Source organism: Entelurus aequoreus, linkage group LG02 (assembly GCF_033978785.1).
Source record: "Entelurus aequoreus isolate RoL-2023_Sb linkage group LG02, RoL_Eaeq_v1.1, whole genome shotgun sequence".
NCBI lineage: Eukaryota > Metazoa > Chordata > Actinopteri > Syngnathiformes > Syngnathidae > Entelurus > Entelurus aequoreus.
The window spans coordinates 74,074,639-74,098,278 of record NC_084732.1 but is presented as its reverse complement, the minus strand read 5'-3'; the positions used below and the strand labels follow the sequence as shown (position 1 = coordinate 74,098,278).

The following is a 23,640-nucleotide window of genomic DNA, read 5'->3' as shown; positions in this document are numbered from 1 at the left end:
CTATGACTGCAAAATATTAGTTGCTTATTTTGGACTACTTATGCATAAGGTTCTTCCATCCATCCATCCATTTTCTACCGCTTATTCCCTTCGGGGTCGCTGGAGCCTATATCAGCTACATTCGGGCGGAAGGCGGGGTACATAAGGTTCTAAATCGATTAATTCAGATTTAATTTGATTCGGTCTATACTTAAATATTGAAAATGTCTCAAATAGAAATGTATCTGTTTTTTTCTCTTCACCATAAAAAAACACTCTGGACAGTTTAAACGTCCTCCAAAGTTGCAAAAGTGAAATTTCTAAATAAAGAAGTTACAGGGGAAAATGTACTTGTACTGCAACATTCCATCGCTGCAAATTTTATTAAGGTATTGTTTCTTCAAGGGCAAATAATACTGTAAAAACAGTATGTACGATATTTTTCTGAGAGTCTTATTTTGTTAGCACATTCAAACAGGATGTAACAAACAGCAATTTTATTGTTCAGGGTGGAAGTATACGTTTGGTTTTTCTGGCGCACTTGACATTGCTCCAGCTAGTCGATATTATTATGCGTTGTGAATCAATATTACTGAACTATAGAATATTTTGTTCTATATTCGATCAAATAGATAATTTTACCCAGCCTGAGTCACTTGGCAATTTAAAGGGGAACTGCACTTTTTTTGTAATTTTGCCTATGGTTCACAATCATTATGAGAGACAAGAACACATATGTCTTTGTTTTTTACGATTTTAAAGATGATTAAAAAAAACGCTTAAGAGATGCGGTTAATGGGAGTCACCGTTGTAGCCTTCGAAGCCCTCTAAAACAACTTCAAAAACACGTTCATAACAATATCTACCGTATTTTGATAAGTGTATTAATTTCCGGGACCGATTTCTTTAGCGCGCTGATTTCTGTTTTCATAGCAGCGCACGTCTGACTTCCGGCAACATGTGTGTGTTTCTACTTCCAGAATCAAACAAGTGTTTTGTAATCATGGCAGACTTGGTAACAGACAACAAAGACGACTATTTTGGGAAAAATGAGGATTTACCTTATACTTTTGCCGCTAAATATACTGCTGCTTATACAAGTGAGCACGAAGGAAGAGTGAGATGGAAGCCCGGAAAGAGAGGTGAAAAAGATGTTGACGCTATAAATATGGAACTTGGAGACAGCTATTTTGACATAAATGGATTGCTTACCCAAAATCAACAGGAAACATCCCCGGCCAGCTGGACCAGACGAACAACTGTCCATCGAGTGAGTCACTTTAATATCGATCATGATACATGCAGCACGCCATGCGTGTTAGTACAACTACAGTACATACACTGTCTGGCTAGCTCAGCTGTTTACAAACAAAAGATGAAATGCGGGCTAATACTGTACAGATACTGTAATATGATTGTTCATGTTTTTCAGTCAGTACAGATTGGTGTCGTATCGCATTGTGTTGTGCATTACAAACTCAAACACGTTTCATGTTGTCGTAGAAGATAGCTTATTTTTTGTTGTGGCTAGCTTTTACAGCTAATACCAAAGCATGCCAATGTGTTACAACGCTTGAAAAAGGGTTCTTCAGTGTTCGCTCTTACAATAACAATGTCGCTCCAGCTTGGTTATTATAAGGGTTACGGAATGTAAATAAAGTATTGTTGACAGTTTTTGAATGCATTTTTAAAGTGATTTAGAGGTAGAATTGATTGTTCCCATTAGCTGCATTGCTCGACACCTAGTACAAGCTGATTTTTATATGTTAGAAAGCGAAAAACACAAAAATCTTCTGTCTTCTTGTCTCTCATAATGATTGTGAACGATAGGCAAAATTCCCCCAAAAAAGTGCAGTTCCCCTTTATTTAGTTATTTTTTTGTCCTTTCCAGCTTCTCAGGCAAATCATATTGTTGATGTAGATGCCCGTATTGGCTGTACAAATTTACTTCACAAAAGAGAAGTGTGGGATACTTCTCTTGTTGCCTTATTTTTATTTGACTGTATTAAATGTATTTACATTATCATTTGGTGTAGTCGGGCCAGAGCACGAGGTGATAGAAAGAGAAAAAAAGGAAGACAGAGTGGGAAATTGTCGGGATAAGACAAAAACAACAACAGCAAACACAACAATAACAACAACAATAGAACAACATCAGCAAATAGGATATGTACAAATATGATAGTAAAAGTGATAGCAAAGAAGCAGTTAGTGAAATAAATAATAATACAGAAATGACAATGAACATTATTACACTACAAATGGAGCAATACAAATACCAACAGAAATAGCACTATTTATAATGAATAATAACAATAATTTACCTCTATTATCAGCAATACAATTGTTCAAATGCAACAATACATATATGTAATGATAACTTGAAATTAAGGCTGGGCGATATATCGATATACTCGATATATCGCGGGTTTGTCTCTGTGCGATATAGAAAATGACTATATCGTGATATTCGAGTAAAAGTTCTCACGCAGTTGCTTTTAGCTGCGGGCATTACACTCCAGGCTATTCTCACTCTTTCTTGTCTCTCCTTCTCACAAACAAGCACACTTGAAATACAAAAGAAAGCAGATAAACGGAGAGGAAGAAAGAGAAGCCAGCTATATTAACCTTGTAGATTGTTATAGTATCAATAGGTTAAGCTTTGTCAGTTTCCCATGCGTTAACAAGTTTACCCTAGGGTAACAACGTTAATATATGTTTGATGAAACGTGATTATATGCATGAGTGTATGTATGTACAGTATATGTACTTGTATATGTATATATGTATGTTTGTACAGTGAATGTATATGTACAGTATGTATATATGTATGTTTTTACAGTGAATGTATGTGTACATGTATGTTTATATGTATGTTTGTATACTGAATGTGAGTGTGGATGTACAAACTTTGAGTGTGTAGGTATGTACTGTATTTGTGTATGTATGTGGGAGCGTAGGTACCTATGTATGTATGTATGTATGAATTATATACCGTATTTTCCGCACCATAAGCCGCCCTGTGTTGTAAGCCGTACCTTCAATGAATGGCATATTTCAAAACTTTGTTTACCTATTAGCCGCCCCGTGTTATTAGCCGCACCTACGCTGCGCTAAAGGGAATGTCAAAAAAACAGTCAGATAGGTCAGTCAAACTTTAATAATATATTACAAACCAGCGTTCTAACAACTCTATTCACTCACAAAATGTAATGTGCAAAAGTGCAATCACAAAAATAGTAACACTCAAAATAGTGCCGAGCAATAGCAACATCAATAACTCAACGTTGCTCGAACGTTAATGTCACACAACACACAAAATAAACATTTAAAGCTCACTTTCTGAAGTTATTACTCATCCACAAATCCCTCGAATTCTTCTTCTTCGGTGTGCTTCACTTGTTTTTTGACACCATCTGTGATGTGGACGCGCATGGAGTCGTAGATCAACAGGGACGGAGCTGCGTGAAAAAAGTCACCCGGTCTCTTCGCTCATCTTTTCTTCATCCATCCATCCCTTCGAGTTAGCTTTTATGATGACGCCGGCTGGAAAGTTCTCTTTTGGCAAGGTCTTCCTTTTGAATATCACCATGGGTGGAAGTTTCTGGCCGTTAGCATGGCAAGCTAGAACCACAGTGAAGGACGACTTCTCATTCCCTGTGGTGCGAATATTCACCGTACGTGCTCCCGTTGTATCCACAGTGCGGTTCACATGAATATCAAAAGTCAGTGGAACCTTGTACGCGTGTCTTTTAGTAGGAGCCATTTTGTGGTCTTTACAGAAACACACAAATGAAATGAAACGTAATATCCGCGCGCTGCTTCTTCTACGGGGGCGGGTGCTCACCTTGGCGGTTGCTTACAGTAGAAGAAGAAGCGCTTCCTCTTCTATGGGGGCGGTTGCTTACCGTAGAAGAAGCGCTTCCTCTTCTACGGGGAAAAAAGATGGCGGCTGTTTACCGTAGTTGCGAGACCTAAACTTTATGAAAATAAATATTAATATGAATCCATATACAAGGCGCACTGGGTTATAAGCCGCACTGTCAGCTTTTGAGAAAATTAGTGGTTTTTAGGTGCGGCTTATGGTGCGGAAAATACGGTATGTATGTATGCAGTTCCTCTTTAAATGCACATGCTCATGCGCTCTTATCTCATGAAACAGCTCTCAATGGCATACACGGCTACTACTTATTACTTCTGTATTATTATTATTATTATAGTGGTAGCTAACTTACGAGTAATTTTAGATACGAGCCGTCTATCGGCTTTTATTAGGCTTTAAGTTGCGAGCATAATTTGAGTTACAAGCCCATCTCTCCACCGGTTGAAGTAATATCTGTCGCAGGGTTTAGTCGTTTAAGCAATCAAGATTAATACATTGTTATATTGTTACACCTCAGTAACACCACCATCGTCGACACGAGAAACAAACATACGTTTTCATAACACAGGTGAGATGCGCATTTGAGCGCTTCCCAGGGATCAACACAATTCTGCCCTCCAAACCCCTGAACTGAGAAAGTTAGTGCAAAGGAGAAGAAGCGCATGACTAAATCAGAGAAACAAACTATTAAAAACAAGTTCTTCCGGTTAACAGCCGACACAGCCCCACCGCTGTGTCAGTCCGCATCACAAGTGGCAGCAGACAGCATCCGTGGGATGTAGCCACACACGTCCAAGTGACAATAATTGAAGTGTTTCAGTTGTTCTATCTCGTCCTGACTCAACACACTGAGCATTACCTTTGTTACACAGACATAAATAACGCTTGTGGTGAACTATGACCTCTCCGGTCCGTGTGCAACATAAACAATGGTTTCGTAATTCCTATTGTTACACGACGGTGAAGTAGCCCGCAGAAGACACTTACAAAAGTCCTCAGAGTAAATACGGAACAATATTATAACATTATTTCATAAAACTACTGTATTTGTTCTTGGTATTTGCTATTGTAATTATTTTCAAACAATACTGTCAAATAGTTTTTATTTTTAAAAAGCATTTTACATGTTAAAATGGTGATATTTTGGGATGCTCTTTTATGTATGGACTAGGGTTGTACGGTATAGCGGTACTAATAAAGTACCGCGATACTAATTGATATAAATCGGTACTATACTACCTTTGAAAAGTACCGGTACTGTTCTTTCATCAAGGTGCCGCGGTGCGGCGGTGACTACAGAGCCGAGGCGCATGATGTTGAGTGTGTCAAAACGCACACACAAAGTGCATACAAGCAATAACATCGTGGTGGGGAAGCATGGCAAAAAACAACAATTCTACTGGTTAATAAAGACGGTGCGTGAAGCGCAATATGGAGATATTTAGGCTTCAAAACTAGCGATAAAAGGTGACACTTTAAACAAGGAAGCGCCGCGCTTCAAGTGTTGCTTTAAAAACATGCATTGCCAAATGAGGCGATTGGTATTACCACCTTTGCTTCAAACTTAAGTAAACATTTAAATACTAAGCATTCAGATCTGCACAAGGAGTTATAGAGAGTGACAGGTAATAAAGTTGTTGTTACACCTGTCCTGCTGTTCAGCTCCGGTGCAGACCGTAGTAGAGGAGCACAGGGCAGACGTTCTCTTTCGTTCACTTTACATCACAATGGGTCTGTTAAGCTCTGCTTTAAAGTCAGAATTTATGACAATCTGGTTGCTTTATTGTTAGTTTTGCAGGACACAACCAAACCCATTCATCACTTTACTGCGCAGTGCAAGCGCTACCGCTGTCTCTCTTTGCTCGCACCACTCACTCAGTGACGTCACTCAGCCAACACATTGCCTTTCTCACAAACACACATACACTACATTTATAAGTTAACAGCTCTTCTGTTGTGCACATGTAGATACGTAGATGCGCACACAGCTGCTCGGCTTAAAGCCAAATATTAGCGGAGTTACAACCGCCCATCTAACGTCAACTCGTAAAATGACTGAATTTGGTAACAAATTGCTACAATTTGTGCTTTATCTTTAACAAATGTGTGTTTTACCTGCTACATGGCTTATCTGGGTACATTTATCCATACCATACCAGGATTGGCAACATACCAGGCAACATACAGCACACACCAGGATTGGCAACCATAAATCATGAATCATTTGATATAATGTAAAAGCTTTTTTATTATATTTTAATCTACCAGGATCGGCAACCATAAATCATGAATCATTTGATATAATGTTAAAGCTTTTTTATTATATTTTAATCTAATCCTTGATTATGGCAGACTATATACAATACGGAAAATTGTAAATAGTTATTTGAGTGCAATAAGAAAAACACAATGTGTTTAATGCCCTTTAATTTATATTTTAACCTTCTAAAATTGCTCTTTGAGTGCAATAGGAAACATGTTTATTGTATTGTAAGATTTTCTGTTAAAATAAAGCCAAAATTGACACTTTTTCATAGTTCCCTTTATCTAGAAATGTATTGAAAAGTATCAATATACATTTTGGTACCGGTACCAAATTATTGGTTTCGGGACAACCCCAGTATGTACGTATGATGTTTACACTTCAGTTATTATAAACAATTATATATTGGACAATTTGCATTAAGGCATAAAGAGAAAAAATAATTTGCTGACAGCTTGGGTAAAAAAAAAATTTCCCCTGCAAAACAAATAGTTTTTGGAAAAGGGAGACAATTAGGATATAACCCTTGTCAGGTAAGTCAAAGAAAGAAGCGGTCTAAAATCCTCCTCATATTGTCTGTATCAGTGCTCCAGGAGTCAGTTATGGAGAAAGGGGCATGTTTTATGATTTGAGCAGAACAAAACCCCAAAGTGGTATGTACTTTGTAATAAAAAAGGGCCTGGCAGTCAATTTCCCAAAGAGTATTAGCTGAAGTGTACGGAGAACAGCAGTGAAATTCCAAACAGTGCAGCAGACCCTTTTCGGCAGCCAGATGGTTCTGCTGAATGTATTTTTCATGCTGTTGAAAACCCTGTGACTGAGGTTTGCTTGGTTGTCATCCAGTGCCTGGGGAACGATGGGCTGAATGCGTTCTACACACAAATGCTGAATCGCATGATGTTTGACCTCTGCGCTATGGCAAACTGCCCAGTGAGGAGAAGGGAGGAATGTGAGAAAGAGGAGTGTGTTAGTGTGCGACTGAGGTTGTGCAGAGAGAGTGAGAGATGGAGAAAGTGTGTACATATACGTTGATAGAACATAAATCGAATTCCCCACACAAGGACATTTACTCTACAGTCCTGGCCTGCAAATCATACTGTCGGATGCAGAATTGGGGAAATATGACGAAGAAAAGAATTTGTGCAACATTAAATAGAAAGAGAAAGAGCAGGGGGGAAAAATAGTACTAACTGGGCAACTTCAGTTTCCCTGGAATGTGTGTGTGGCTTTCTGTCAGGAAGGGCTTTCAGCATATAAATATCACATTACCACACAAGGAAACACAGGCATCAGATTTAGCTCCCTACCAGCCTAAGAAGCACTGGAGCTCCACTCTGGAGGGCAGAGACAGAGCTTGCTCTAATGCAATTCCATAGAAAACACTTCTATTGCAGATAAGTGGCTTTAGGCTTGCACTGATGTGATGTGTGTACAGTATGTAAGCCTAGGGCTGGGTGATATGGCCTTTTATTAATATGTCGATATTTTTGAGCCATGTCACGATACACGATATATATCTCGATATTTTGCCTTAGCATTGAATGAACACTTGATGCATATAATCACAGCAGTATGATGATTCTATGTGTCTACATTAAAACATTCTTGTCACATACTGCATTAATATATGCTCATTTTAAACTTCCATGCAGAGAGGGAAATCACAACTAAGTAAATTTACCAAAACTGTATTTATTAAACAGTTATTAAGCAGTGGCACAAACATGCATGCAATTTCAAAACAGAAAGTGCAAGATTGTCAGAGACATTTTAAAACAAGCTATTAGTGCACTTTTGTGCATGATGTCAGTAAGATGACATATCAAAACAACATTAAAGTGCACTTTTTGTACAGAACGGCACTACAATAGTTTAAAACAAATAAAATGCACTTTTGTGCATTATGTCACACAAGATATTTCAAAAGCTGTAAAATAAAAATTAGCTGCATAATAGGAAATCAAATAGTGTATGTCCTTCGCTATGTGGTAGGTTACTGCGGACGTTATCTCAAATTAGTAGTGCTGCTACTTTTTGTAGCAACGCTTTTGCCGCATTCTTGACATATTACGGTTGTCTGTTCAACATCTTCCCGCTTGAAGCCAAACCACCGCCCAGACGATGGACCCCGTGCTGTTTTTCTTGTGAATTAATTCTTCCTCCATTTGTTACCAGATTCGCACCTTCTCTCTCTCGTATTACCACTCCGCTTGTACCACTTGCTACCGCTAACTTTACCCATGCTGCTACCTCTGCTCCGCGAGAGCGTATGACGTTGCACGCGCGACAGTATGTGACGTATGTAAAAAGGTGCCCTTGTTTTATGTCTCAGGGAGAAGGAGATACAAGAAAGAGTGGAAAAAAGCCTGTAGTGTAATGCCCGCAGCTAAAACCAACTGCGTGAGAACGTATACTCACGATATAGTCATTTTCTATATCGCAGAGACAAACCCGCGATATATCGAGTATATTCGATATATCGCCCAGACCTATATAAGCCTATGGTTTTAGTTATATGGCTCCAGTGTTTGTAATAATGGTGTTAGTAACGTTATTTTTACTAGTAACGTGTAATGTAATTAATTACTTTTATGTCCGTTACAACGCCGTTAGCAATTGCTTCATGTAACGTGGCACGCTACTTTTGGTGTGGTTTTATGTCAATAAGACAGCGTTATAAGTGCAGCAAGTTTCATGCAGGAAATATCTTTTTACCAGTGAAAGCAACAAGCAGCACCACACTAAAAGGAACTTGATATTAAATAGGAAGAGGCACCATCACACTGTGAAACAGCAGACAACAACATACGCACAAGTTCACATTGGGAATAATCATGAACAACAAATCAATGATTTAAGTGACAAACTTGCCATTCAAACTACACACCGGTACCATCAAAGCACATTCAATCTATTTATTAACCACAGGTAACACAATCTGGTGAAAAATGCCACTGCTAACTGCTAAAGCTAACAAACAGAGCTCCGTTGATACCCTCGATGACATCACACATCAGGCAACATGCCCCACCTTTTAAAACCACACACACACTGCTCCCATGAAACGTCACAACTGCGTATGCCAGATATTTAAATTGTATTTTTTATTTTTTTTAAGCGTATTAATTACTTCCCTATAGGTAATTAATTACATTTATTAAAGAGTAATTCCGTTTGTAATTCAATTACTTTTTTGGTAAATTAATGAGTAACTATAATTCATGACTTTTTAAAAGTAATTTTCAGAACACTGGATCAATGATGATACAGAGGGTTGACATATACACAATGATCTACTACAGGTTCAAATCCTACAGATCCGCATTGTATGAAAAGCAGATAAATTTTTTCCATAACAAATCATGCAAATCCGATCATTTGGTTCCAGACACACAAAAATATTAACACAAAACACATTTTATAAAGAATAATTATAGTATTGCATGCAGAAAACAATGTAAAATTACAAATTAAATGGGTGAAAGGACATTTAACATCACCTTTACCTTAGACCCCGTTTACACAAAGCCGGATAAAGTTATCCAGGGTAAATCACACCTAACCTTATCGGTGTCCACACACAACAATGCCACCGTTTAAGACCTCCGCCCCCCTCCGTCCGCCGGTGCAACGCGACCTAGTATGCATGCGCGAAAAGAAAAAAAAACGTCCATCTGCTCCAGTCGATGACTTTACTTCACTGTGAAGTTATTTAAAATAGCTATATTGTAAATAGTTTGCTGTGCATTTTACATTTGTTTGCTGTGTTTTGTGTGCAAGTTTTTAAATGAAAATGTATCTCATTTGAACATTATCCAGTGTTGGGGTATTTCAATGAACTGGAATCCAGTGTGCTGTGGGGCCCTATTGTAGTGAATCACACCTCAGCCTTCATACATGAATCAAATCTTTAATCGACATGAGAAAGTAGACAATGCGATAAACTGTTTGGGAAACTAGGGGGTGGTTCCATCTTTCAGCTGCGCGCTAATGGCGGAGTTAGCGAAGATGCGGGCATCATGCACAATGCCTGGCCATTTCACAGTCACATCCATAAAGCAATATTTGTAGTCACACACTGCCTATCACCATCACATCCACGGGAGGAAGGGACCAAGTTTTCCAGTAAGAAGAATAATAGCTGACTGTTCGAAAGTTCTCCTGGCGTCTGAGATGTGTAGTGTCCGAAATAGCTGCAATCGCCCGTTGCCTTCTCTTAAGGTATTGATTTGTGATTTCCAAAAGTGCCTGTATATGTAGAAGAAGGAGAAACACGGGTATGTCTGGATGATCCGCCTCCATCTTTGTTATGAAGCTGGCTGTGGCGCATTCTTTCTGATGTCACTTCCTGTGTGGGGCGCGGTCTTTCTGGTGTCACTTCCTCTCCGAACTCACTTTGTAAATGATCAATGAGTCCATACAAAGCTAAGAGGCGGAGATTCAAGACATACCCGGCTGACTTACCCGTGTAAAAATTTGTCCGAAGAGGGGCACCTTAAACAATGGTTTAGTGTGGCTGAAACGGGGCTTAGGCTAAATAATTATTCGTTTAAGGGGTTAAAGAACTTAGTGTGGACATGGCCTTAATGTATGACTGTTTTGCAGTCATACTCAATATAAAAAAAGCCCAGCAACTGAAAGACTATTAACTTTACACTCTTACACGCCTCATCAAGTGATCAGTGGACTGACAGCACAGGGAGCACAGTGCTTGATAGATCCTGCTCTGGCCTGAGAAAGAAGACAGTTTTTTTTCAATCATTTTGAGTGCGTTCTATGAACAACTAAACCATACACACATAATAAAAGATTCCCAGGCCATAATCATTATATAGTATTCCAACTTGAACTGTTCTCCATTCTTCGAAGGGACAGTCACCAATGTGTTGGATTTTTTTATTTTTTTTATTCAATTCTACTAAATGATATGCGGAAACAAACTAGTTTGTTACGTTAAACCGTACTTTTGGCAAAAACTTTCACCCAAAACGGTATCACATAAAACGTGGAGCTTACAAAAACCGGAGTAGTACAATTTTCCTCAGCATTTGTGAACTCATAATACTATTGTAGCACTGCTAATTATATTGTTGTGCTTACTGCTTATTAAGTGTATTATGTATTATAAATAGGCATGTTAATGCTAACACTCATTAGTTGTACTACAAACATGTTGTTATCCATCCATCCATTTTCGTCGCGGGGGTGCTGGAGCCTATCTCAGCTGCATTCAGGCGGAAGGCGGGGTACACCCTGGACAAGTGGCTTCCTCATCACAGGGCCAACACAGATAGACAGACTACATTCACACTCATATTCACACACTAGGGCCAATTTAGTGTTGCCAATCAACCTATCCACAGGTGCATGTCTTTGGAGGTGGGAGGAAGCCGGAGTACCCGGAGGGAACCCACGCAGTCACGGGCAGAACATGCAAACTCCACACAGAAAGATCCCGAGCGCAGGATCGAACCCAGGAACATGTTGTTATATATACTCCAAAGACATGCACCTGGGGATAGGTTGATTGGCAACACTAAATTGGCCCTAGTGTGTGAATGTGAGTGTGAATGTTGTCAATCTGTCTGTGTTAGCCCTGCGATGAGGTGGCGACTTGTCCAAGGTGTACCCTGCCTTCCGCCCGAATGCAGCTGGGATAGGCTCCAGCACCCCCGCGGCCCCAAGAGGGACAAGCGGTATAAAATGGATGGATGGATACTCAAGCGGGAAAAAAAGAGCGATTCATTTTAAAGATAATTAATCCAATTATTCTGACCTAAAATAAATACAAGAGAAGCTCCCTCACCTTGAGGAATTTTCATTTCAATTCATAAAACTATAATAGAGATAGATATACAACCAAAAGAAGTGGCTTTGGTGGTAATTTGACACTTTCTTTTACAGTGACATGTCAAAATATCTAACAATAAATCGGCCACTTCTATTTTTTATTATGCTGGTCTATGTGTGGACCTTGACGTGAGGTAAGATAAGGGAGAAATGTAACACACTGGTCTTGACCATTTGGCAAACAGCAGCCAGTAAAGCTATGTCTTAGATATGTGTCTATCTGATATGAAAAACCTGCTACACGCCAGCCCTCCAGACACCCGAGGTTAATAAAACATTGTTATCTGTGAAGTATTTGGCACCACAGACTGTATTGTCACGGAACAATAAAACCTTTTTTGCTGTGAAAATGTCCACAGAAGTGTCAACATTGCCACTAAAGGGAATTTGTAGTGATTTGATAGGGATATACTTTATGTCGAGATCACACATACAAAGGCCACTTTGGCCTTTTGCCCTGTTAGACATTCAATATAATCAATGCCGAATTTAACAGTCACTGGCTTTGCTCTTGGCATGCTTGTCCAAGAGATTAGACCTCTTTGACTTGTATTCACGGAGACATGTAGCTCGCCATCTGGTGATATGGCCCGTGGAACGTGAAAAGAAAGCAGATCTTTATAAGGAGTGTGGATTGATCCGATCAATTTTTTCACCACAGGAGCCAGTAGACAGTGCGATTAAGGCGCTGTATGGGATTATGAGTGCTGTGAATCACTATGACGACCAACACTACTACTCTGTGTGTAGACAAACACTGTAAAAAGATACAGCTCATTAAATCCTTTCAATAGCAACTGCCATGCTCATGTAATGCTCTTTTTGCAAGGCACTGGCTAAACACGACTAATTTATGCCTGTCATTACTCGAATCATTTCAACTTGTGAAATACCAAAACAAAACAACTCCCTCCCCCTATCACATCTTCCTGAGCCCTTGGCAGGTCAGATGTACATATCCACATTATTGCTCAGAGAGCACTGGGAGATAGGGGTGGAGAGACTGAGCACGAATCATAATGGCTGGCCAATTATCAGTCATAGGGGGGGGTGGGGGGGGTGGGGGGTTCTGGGCGGGCAGCGGGATTACCGGGAGAACAGATCAATACACCAGTCAGTTTCTAACGAGGGAAAGAATTGGTCCAAGTGTAGCAGATGGAGATCCTAGTGTGCCTGGGGTGTTTTTTCCCCCCACACTGTCTGTCAGCAGAATATTTACATTTTGGCGCTATAACAGTGCCCCAAATGGAGAATGAATGTAGCTTTTAAGTACCGTATTTTTCGGACTATAAGTCGCAGTTTTTTTCGGGGGTGCGACTTATACTCAGGAGCGACTTATGTGTGAAATTATTAACACATTACCGTAAAATATCAAACAATATTATTTAGCTCATTCACGTAAGAGACTAGACGTATAAGATTTCATGGGATTTAGCGATTAGGAGTGACAGATTGTTTGGTAAAAGTATAGCATGTTCTATATGTTATAGTTATTTGAATGACTCTTACCATAATATGTTATGTTAACATACCAGGCACGTTCTCAGTTGGTTATTTATGCGTCATATAACGTACACTTATTCAGCCTGTTGTTCACTATTCTTTATTTATTTTAAATTGCCTTTCAAATGTCTATTCTTGGTGTTGGGTTTTATCAAATAAATGTCCTCCAAAAATGCGACTTATACTCCAGTGCGACTTATAAATGTTTTTTCCCTTCTTTATTATGCATTTTCGGTAGGTGCGACTTATACTCAGGTGCGAGTTATACTCCGAAAAATATGTTTGTTTGTTTTTTTACAGAATTTTATGTATTTTTTTAAATATAATGTTACTTCATGGTAAGCTCATCTTTGCACATTCAGCTTTCTCTAAATGTCACATAAGCATTAAGAGCAACTTTAAAAGAGCCTAAAGAATAATGGCTTCACCATCCCCTTTTAACCTCCAGCTGCCAGAAAAGGCCTGTAAATCCTCCACTTCACCCCCTTCCCCCCACCAGCCAAGGAACCAGGCTATGTGCTACTATGCATTAACATTATACTCACATGTCAACTGACATGAATGTGAGCAGGCTTTAAGTGCCACGTTAAGCATCTAACAGTCTCTGTTGCCCCCCCCCCCCCATTTTTCAAAATGGCAAATGGAGAAACAAGCCAACTGTTCAGCGACATCGTTACACTTTTGGTGCTGTTGTTCCTCTGCTTTTTCTACATCTGCGCTGCCTTTTTTTCTGAGAGGCCTTGTGTGGGGTGAGGGGTATTATTTATGGCTCTTCTGTACAAGTGGACACACACACACACACACACACACACACACACACACACACACACACACACACACACACACACACACACACACACACACACACGCACACACACGCACACACACACACACATTTCCACACAGTCTTTCACGGGATGAAAGGGCAGTCACACAGCCTGCAAACATGATTTTACAGCCCTGGGTGGAATGAGTGGTGGAGAGAATGAGGCCAGAGTACAAAAGGGAAAAGCCCTAAAATATACAGCTTCCCAGTAGTCAGAATGCTCACTATGTAAGAGCGCTGACATTTTTCCCCCTACAAATCAGCCCACTTCTAAAAACTGACCAAGGTAGACCTATACTAGCACACTCGAAATGCCTGGGACAGTTTTTCTCACACCAGTGTCAAGTGTGTGAGGACTTAAATGGAACTGTAATGATTTTAATCTACATTTAAAACACTTCCTTGTATCGCATATGCGTTGGTGTAAACTTGTGTGAATCTTGCTCAACAGTCACTTTAATAACCCGTTTTTTAAGTCTGTCTGCAAGACGTTTTTTAGAGGCTTTCCCAGATGGCAAATGAAACCACGCCTGACCCTCTCTAAAAGGATCATATTTAATATTTTGAAAATGTACAGTTTAAATATATATCTTGAAGTTGTCCCCAATATTTTTATTTTTTTTAGACATGGTCAAATATAAAATTCATAAACGTTATATACAGGGAGATTCACCCGGTCACAACACTTAGTACACAGATCGATACTGAGAGTGCATTAAAAGAACCTGCATTTATGTCACTACATGCTGGACATCAATGTTATTATGCTCATGCCACGATTACATGAGAATCTTTACCTAATGTTCAAATAAGTATGTCCACCTCGTCACAACGTAGCCAGACTGCAGAACCCCACAAACAGAGGCATCCAAACTGCATGATGCAACGGCAAAATGCATGAACTTTATGATTGGACGCGTTGGCATTGTTCAACAAGAGCATCCAACATTTATAAGTCAGAAAAGATGAAAATCCATCATATATATCCTCTCATGTCTGAGGGTAGGAAATTGTGTTTTTTGATCGATATTATACATGCCCACTAATTATGTGTGTCATTATTTGGGATGTCCAGACACAGTTCCGATACAATACTGACAATGGAGCCTGAAAATATCAGTACAAAAATACATACTTTTATTATTTTTTAGTGTGGAATGTAAGAAAAGGCTTGATCACGTGAAATTACTCAAACAGAGAACAATGATAGGTATGAAAAACACTTACCTTTTTTTTATTAACCATCTGGGAGTGACTCAATCAGAATAATTTTTTTTGGCCAAGTAAGCTTAACACACAAGAAATTTGACTCGGTATACTGTGCAGTACTGTGTAGTCTTTTAAGTTGAAGTGGAGTGGTAATTGTTTTGTGGCAGCACCTCGTGACTACAGTAAATCAATAAGCTCATGACGCATAATACGCTTCTGCCTTCAAAACTTTGTATGTGAAAGTAATATGCTATCATAATTATTTGATACTTGTTTATATTTACGAATGTGTTTTAGAGTGCAATAATGTTAAATTTTGAGCTAAGCTGCCATGTAGCTGCTAGCTGCTATAACCTAAAGCCTACCATGTAAATGGCTTAGTTCAAATACAAGATTTAGATGACTAGATGTACAGATTTGCACAAATAAACACATTGCAGAACTGCTTGTATGGGAGCACTTATATTTGAGATTTTGCACGCAAGCCATTATAATCCAACACTTGTGCTTTACAGATATAGACATAATTTACATTTACATTATAATTTACATTTATAGACATAATATAATATATCTGTGTATATATTATTCTGTACACATATTATGTATATATTCGTATATATGTTAGATTTTTTTATCGCTATATTAGTCTATTTATACCTGCATTGTCCTTTCCATCCTTACATTTTCCATCATTGTAACTGAGCTACTGTGTTGAACAATTTCCCTTGTGGGTCATTAAAGTTTGTCTAAGTCTATAACGGACCAATATCCGGTCAGGACACCCCTAGTTATTTTGTGTGACATCTTAAATTAGTAAAATGTATGTACTTGATAGCATATCAAATAGTGTTAGCGGTTGCTTTTAGTATTAACATAAAATTAGAGCCTGCTGCACTCAGAGCGAGCAGTGGTGTTGCAGCTGAGCAACAAATGAGCCACTGATCTTGTATGCATGAGATGACTTGGAGATGAAAGAGAGTCCTCATTAAAGTTTGTCTCAGAGTGGATTTTACTTTGAGCGCTCATGGAGGAAATCATGTGAGGAAGCATGAGGGCTGCCACAACATATGTATCAGATCTGTTGCACTTATTCACACTCTGAGGAGGACTCAGAAAAGGACAGCATTTTCCCCCCGTCATTATTTAGCACACAAGTCACTTTTGGCCATGCCTGGAATACACCACCATTTTGTTAACTGGTACCCTTCAATCCACATTTAATTATGTGAAGTGTACTGCCTCTGGTGGCAAGTATTGTACACTGACAGGGAGTTACTGTTGAAGAAGTGCAGCCTGACCTCTGTTGGTAGAAAAAGACATGGAATGACTGCAAGAGACATAAACAGCTATTTTAATGGTTTGGTAATAAAAAGTTAAAATATAGGCAAATGATGCAATATTTATTTATATCTGCACCATCTTTTGTAAATGCAAACACTCTGCACCTTATTGCTCTTTTATCCTGCACTACAATGAGCTAATGCAGCAAAATGTTGTTCTTATCTGTACTGTAAAGTTCAAATTTGAATGACAATAAAGGAAGTCTAAGTCTATATTGACTAATAGCTTTGGAGATCAGTGTACTCCATAAGTATTCTCTCAAACCAAAGAATGTGAATATTTAAGGGTGACTTCCTGGAACTTTTTTTGAAAATTAAAATACAAATAAAAATAGATACCACTGAAGTCTCTCATGATTGCACCACATAAGAGCTGGAAGCAAAGGTTAAGTTTGCTGTTTCAAAACATACAATGACATCATTTTTTTCTATGAATGAGCAAAGCTAGATTGCATCTCAGCGCCATCGGCGAGTCCAAGAAAAACAGGGGTTGAGGCAAAAATACGCTTAGAAAAAAGAATGTTTCACTAACCTGCTCTTTGAACTGTTCCTGAGGAAGGCAATCAGTGACATTGACACAGCCCAACAGGCAGCCAGTGGGGTAGTCAGAGGGAAATCTGGGCTCTGCACAGCGGAGAAAGGAAACATCGCCAACATGAATAAGAGCACACATCATCTAGCAATCTGAGCCAAGTAAAATGTTAACGTTGAACAAGTCACGCCACTCTTTGCACTTACTGTTTTTGTATAAAATACTTTAGACATGTGCAATCTGCTCTTGGCCTGACAAAATCCAACGATGGAGGGTAGTTTAGATATTATCTATCAATATTTAAACTGGCTTCCTGATGGATGCTACCACTAGTTTGAACCATGTTTAATTATCTGTATTTACATTTATGAAGGCATTTTTTAATGTAAGTTTTTTCTTCTTTACCAAGGAAAGGATCAAATTTAATTGTTTTGTTTTTTCCTAAATAATTCGTTTTTCCAATAGTAACTTAAAGTATTTTGATGGTGTTATCAGAAGGGGGAAAAAGAGGACTGTAGCTATGAATTCACTCAACATATTGCAGCAAAAGGATACTTTGACAAGATGCGATGTTCTGTAACTCCACCATTCTTAAGTACAATTCTGTTTACAATATGGCTGCAATTGTAGCTTAATGTGTAAAATTTAATTTAAAATGTGTTCATTTTGTATTACTCATTTTTAGTTTACTTTTGTTGCTGTATGTAAAAAGTGGCAGCTGTTTGCAGCTGCTCTGTATTCTTTCATATCCTTCTTTGTGTTATTTAATGTTTCCCTCTTGTTTTAAACTCCTTGAGGACTTCGCAACAAGGGGTGGCACTTTTGTGATTTTTGCGCTACTTTTGAAACTTGTTTGTGGGCTTTTTGAATCTGCACAGCAACCACATAATGTCCTCATTATGGGATACATAAAAGCCGATCCTATGCTATATTATAGGGTTTGTAGCAGTGGTTTTTCAACAAGATTGTCAGTGGGACCCACCTTCCCTTTTTAATGACAAGCAAGCAGTGACTAAAATTGTGGAAACTTTCAACTCAAATATCGTATATCGAAAAAAATGACATCAAAGTTCAGTATACATTTTTAAGTAGTGTGAAACAAGTACAAAGCCCGTTTCCATATGAGTTGGGAAATTGAGTTAGATGTAAATATAAACAGAATACAATGATCTACAAATCATTTTCAACCCATATTCAGTTGAATATGCTACAAAGACAACATATTTGATGTTCAAACTGATAAACATTTTTTTTTTGCAAATAATCATTAACTTTAGAATCTGGAGAAATCATTGCACGTAAGCAGCTAAGCCCGTGACCTTCGATCCCTCAGGCTGTACTGCATCAACAAGCGACATCAGTGTGTAAAGGATATCACCACATGGGCTCAGGAACACTTCAGAAACCCACTGTCAGTAACTACAGTTGGTCGCTACATCTGTAAGTGCAAGTTAAAACTCTCCTATGCAAGGCAAAAACCGTTTATCAACAACACCCAGAAACGCTGTCGGCTTCGCTGGGCCTGAGCTCATCTAAGATGGACTGATACAAAGTGGAAAAGTGTTATGTGGTCTGACGAGTCCACATTTCAAATTGTTTTTGGAAACTGTGGACGTCGTGTCCTCCGGACCAAAGAGGAAAAGAACCATCCGGATTGTTATAGGCGCAAAGTTGAAAAGCCAGCATCTGTGATGGTATGGGGGTGTATTAGTGCCCAAGACATGGGTAACTTACACATCTGTGAAGGCGCCATTAATGCTGAACGGTACATACAGGTTTTGGAGCAACATATGTTGCCATCCAAGCAACGTTGCCATGGACGCCCCTGCTTATTTCAGCAAGACAATGCCAAGCCACGTGTTACATCAACGTGGCTTCACAGTAAAAGAGTGCGTGTACTATATCAATCAATCAATCAATGTTTATGTATATAGCCCTAAATCACAAGTGTCTCAAAGGGCTGTAGAAGCCACAACGACATCCTCGGTACAGAGCCCACATATGGCCTGCCTGTAGTCCACACCTGTCTACCATTGAAAATGTGTGGCGCATTATGAAGCCTAAAACACCACAATGGAGACCCCTGACTGTGGAACAATTAAAGCTGTACATCAAGCAAGAATGGGAAAGAATTCCACCTGAGAAGCTTAAAAAATGTGTCTCCTCAGTTCCCAAACGTTTACTGAGTGTTGTTAAAAGGAAAGGCTATGTAACACAGTGGTGAACATGCTCTCTGGCATGTAACCCCGACAAATAGCATGGCTCCACTCTACTCACTTTTGTGATGTATTGTACATTGTGAGGAAGAAAAAAATAATTAAAACCATAAGCTTTCAACTAGGGGTGTCCTAAAACAACTTTTTCCACTTCCGATACGATATCGTACTGGAGCCTTGAGTATTGGTCAATACTGATATGATACGATACGCACAAATCCGAGTGGATACTAGGGCTGGGCGGTATAAGACCAGTATATTTTAAAAAGCGGCATATATTTAGGGCCATACCGTATCTTTTGATGATCCTTCATAAGAATAAAAAACACGAACACATTACGTTTCTACATACCAAAAAATAATCTCTCAACATTGGTTATCTAGCCGTAAAAGACCTTAAGCAGTTTGCACATTTTTAATGGTACCGGTATTTACCATATACCGCCATTTGAACTAAAAATACAGCTGTGTCAGTTTTGGTCTATATCGCCCAGCTCTAGTGGATACTTTGAGTAATTTCAATCAATCACGCCTTAACTTACATTTCACACTACATAATAATAAGAGAACAAAGGTATATATGACCTAGCCATATGACAGACTTCTGCGGCATGGTAATTTATTTTAAGGCGACACCTAGTGGCCACAATAATTATTTAATAGTCATGACGCAATAAGTAAATGATCCAGGATACTTTAATACGCTTCTTCTGCCTTGGAGACTTTGTACATGTAAGTAATATGTAACTATAATAATTTGAGACAATGTTGTTCACTTAAGGACACTTATTACTAAGTGTGTCCTAATTGGATATTGACATCGACCCCAAAACAGAAAAAAAAAAAAAGGTATTGGATTGTATTGGCTTGTATCTCAAATCCACGATATGAGCTCTGTACAAGCAATCCTGCCATGCGTTTACTTGTGCATCTGAATGTCCCCCGAAGAGCACACAAGGTGGACCTTTCTAGTATTTTAACAAAAAAAGTCATTTACAAATCCCGTTTCCATATGAATTGGGAAATTGTGTTAGATGTAAATATAAACGGAATACAATGATTTGCAAATCATTTTCAACCCATATTCAGTTGAATATGCTACAAAGACAACATATTTGATGTTCAAACTGATAAACATTTTTGTTTTTGCAAATAATCATTAACTTTAGAATTTGATGCCAGCAACACGTGACAAAGAAGTTAGGAAAGGTGGCAATAAATACTGATAAAGTTGAGGAATGCTCATCAAACACTTATTTGGAACATCCCACAGGTGAACAGGCAAACTGGGAACAGGTGGGTGCCATGATTGGGTATAAAAGTAGATTCCATGAAATGCTCAGTCATTCACAAACAAGGATGGGGCGAGGGTCACCACTTTGTCAACAAATGTGTGAGTAAATTGTTGAACAGTTTAAGAAAAACCTTTCTCAAGCAGCTATTGCAAGGAATTTAGGGATTTCACCATCTACGGTCCGTAATATCATCAAAAGGTTCAGAGAATCTGGAGAAATCACTGCACGTAAGCAGCTAAGCCCGTGACCTTCGATCACTCAGGCTGTACTGCATCAACAAGCGACATCAGTGTGTAAAGGATATCACCACATGGGCTCAGGAACACTTCAGAAACCCACTGTCAGTAACTACAGTTGGTCGCTACATCTGTAAGTGCAAGTTAAAACTCTCCTATGCAAGGCGAAAACCGTTTATCAACACCCAGAAACGCTGTCGGCTTCGCTGGGCCTGAGCTCATCTAAGATGGACTAATACAAAGTGGAAAAGTGTTATGTGGTCTGACGAGTCCACATTTCAAATTGTTTTTGGAAACTGTGGACGTTGTGTCCTCCGGACCAAAGAGGAAAAGAACCATCCGGATTGTTATAGGCGCAAAGTTGAAAAGCCAGCATCTGTGATGGTATGGGGGTGTATTAGTGCCCAAGACATGGGTAACTTACACATCTGTGAAGGCGCCATTAATGCTGAAAGATACATACAGGTTTTGGAGCAACATATGTTGCCATCCAACCAATGTTACCATGGACACCCCAACTTATTTCAGCAAGACAATGCCAAGCCACGTGTTACATCAACGTGGCTTCATAGTAAAAGAGTGCGGGTACTAGCCTGGCCTGCCTGTAGTCTAGACCTGTCTCCCATTAAAAATGGGAGACACAACGGAGACCCCCGGACTGTTGAACAACTTAAGCTGTACATCAAGGAAGAATGGGAAATAATTCCACCTGAGAAGCTTAAAATATGTCTCCTCAGTTCCCAAACGTTTACTGAGTGTTGTTAAAAGAAAAGGCCATGTAACACAGTGGTGAACATGCCCTTTCCCAACTACTTTGGCACATGTTGCAGCCATGAAATTCTAAGTTAATTATTATTTGCAAAAAAAAAATAAAGTTTATGAGTTTGAACATCAAATATCTTGTCTTTGTAGTGCATTCAATTGAATATGGGTTGAAAGGGATTTGCAAATCATTGTATTTCGTTTATATTTACATCTAACACAATTTCCCAACTCATATGGAAACAGGGTTTGTACATAAGGTAAACCTGGTAATCTCTAGGTTACTCAGAGCTAGCAGCTACACAACAACTAAGCACACAAGCTAGACATATGTAACATACTGTATGTCCTTAAATGAACAATATTGCAGTTTAAAACACAACATTTGTCAATACAAAGAAGTTTAAAATATTTATAGTTGCATATTATTTACACTTACAAAAGTCTCCAAAACAGAAGCGTATTAGAAAGTATCCAGTAAGTACAGGGTACAGGGCAATATGACAAAATCATGCTTAACAGATGATGATGCAGAATATATTTTCTTTTAAAAAGGCTAAACAAATGTACGTTAACTTAAAAACAAATCTGTGTTGTTAGTAATGAGTATTAACATATTTTTTATTATATTGTTTTGCTCTATTTTTATAATTGCTATTATCGTACAATGTCATCATCATCATCGGCAGTCACTCGTAGTCGAGTATGACTGTCCTCAGAATGGATAGATTCCCATTCGGGAGGACGCCTGCGCGTGACGTCTTTTAGCGTGGGGAGACTGATGCGCCTGCAGCCACCACACGGTCGTAACACAGGCCGTATACCAGTGGCGGCTGCTGGTCTTTCAAGGAGGGGAAGCTAAATTTCAGCTCCTCTCTAAACATGAGCGCAGTCTCTAAATACAGGTAAAATATATAAAGATGCTAGATTTTACAAAGAAAACGTCACTTAAGATTGTAAAATTCTCCATATAAAGAGGAAAAACGCAAGATTTCAAGATCACTGATCCGCTCATTTTGCTATCAACCAAAAAGGGATTCAGCCTCAGACAGATCATCCAACAATCATGCGGAAACTCTGCGTCCAGTCCAGCCAAAGCCACCCCCACTTCTCATTCATTTTCAGAGCTGCTCATCGTCCGTGGGCGGGGCAAAGCCAAGCATTTATCTAATGTGTCTAGTTTCGCTGCAGTGGATCAACCCACTCTATATTCCGAATGAATGAGAAGAAAGTCACGTCAGCTGTCGCCAAAGTAGCTAATTCTGAACAAAAGTGAAATGCACCCTTGTGCATATTTAGTCAATTAAATGTAAACATAAAAAGGACATATTTGACCACTTTTTGGGGGGATATTTTAGGGGAAGCTGTCCTGCAGTCTTGGAGCAATCGCCACTGCCGTATACCTATATATCCCCAGCAGGTCTTCAAGTTAATCAACCTCTGGCATGTCAGAACAAGGCGGGTAAAGGAAGTCAGATTCATACAGTAACTTCGAGACAAGGATTGGCTCTAATGGCTGGGTCGGTCTGGCTGGAGTGCGAAGCGGGGCTGTGCACATGCCGTAGTTGGAGGTGCGGGCGAAGCGGCCAATCGCGTGCGTCTAGCTTACAAATGATCAAAGTTTTTCTGTGGCCGAATTCTCAGTGCATCAATAGTCAAATGTGTGTAAAAATTGGTTTTCATGTAAAATACCCTGATTTTTACCGTATAATTTGTAAGGTGTGGCGGCTTTTATATTGCCTT

The 23,640-nt window shown here is 39.1% G+C and overlaps 1 protein-coding gene across 2 annotated transcripts in view; it reads right to left on the bottom strand.

Moving 5' to 3' along the window:
- trip4 (thyroid hormone receptor interactor 4) overlaps positions 1 to 23,640 on the bottom strand; it is a 195,208-nt gene that overhangs the window by 159,401 nt on the left and 12,167 nt on the right. The window contains exons 11-12 of one of the 2 annotated variants that reach the window (XM_062069164.1): positions 17,389 to 17,480; positions 16,532 to 16,816 (exon numbers count right to left, since the gene is read on the bottom strand). In XM_062069164.1, the coding sequence (XP_061925148.1) occupies positions 16,709 to 16,816; positions 17,389 to 17,480 (200 nt within the window). In that variant the 3' untranslated portion in view covers positions 16,532 to 16,708. Of the gene's footprint in view, positions 1 to 16,531; positions 16,817 to 17,388; positions 17,481 to 23,640 lie in introns of those variants that run through there. The other variant, XM_062069157.1, reaches the window with a different exon arrangement.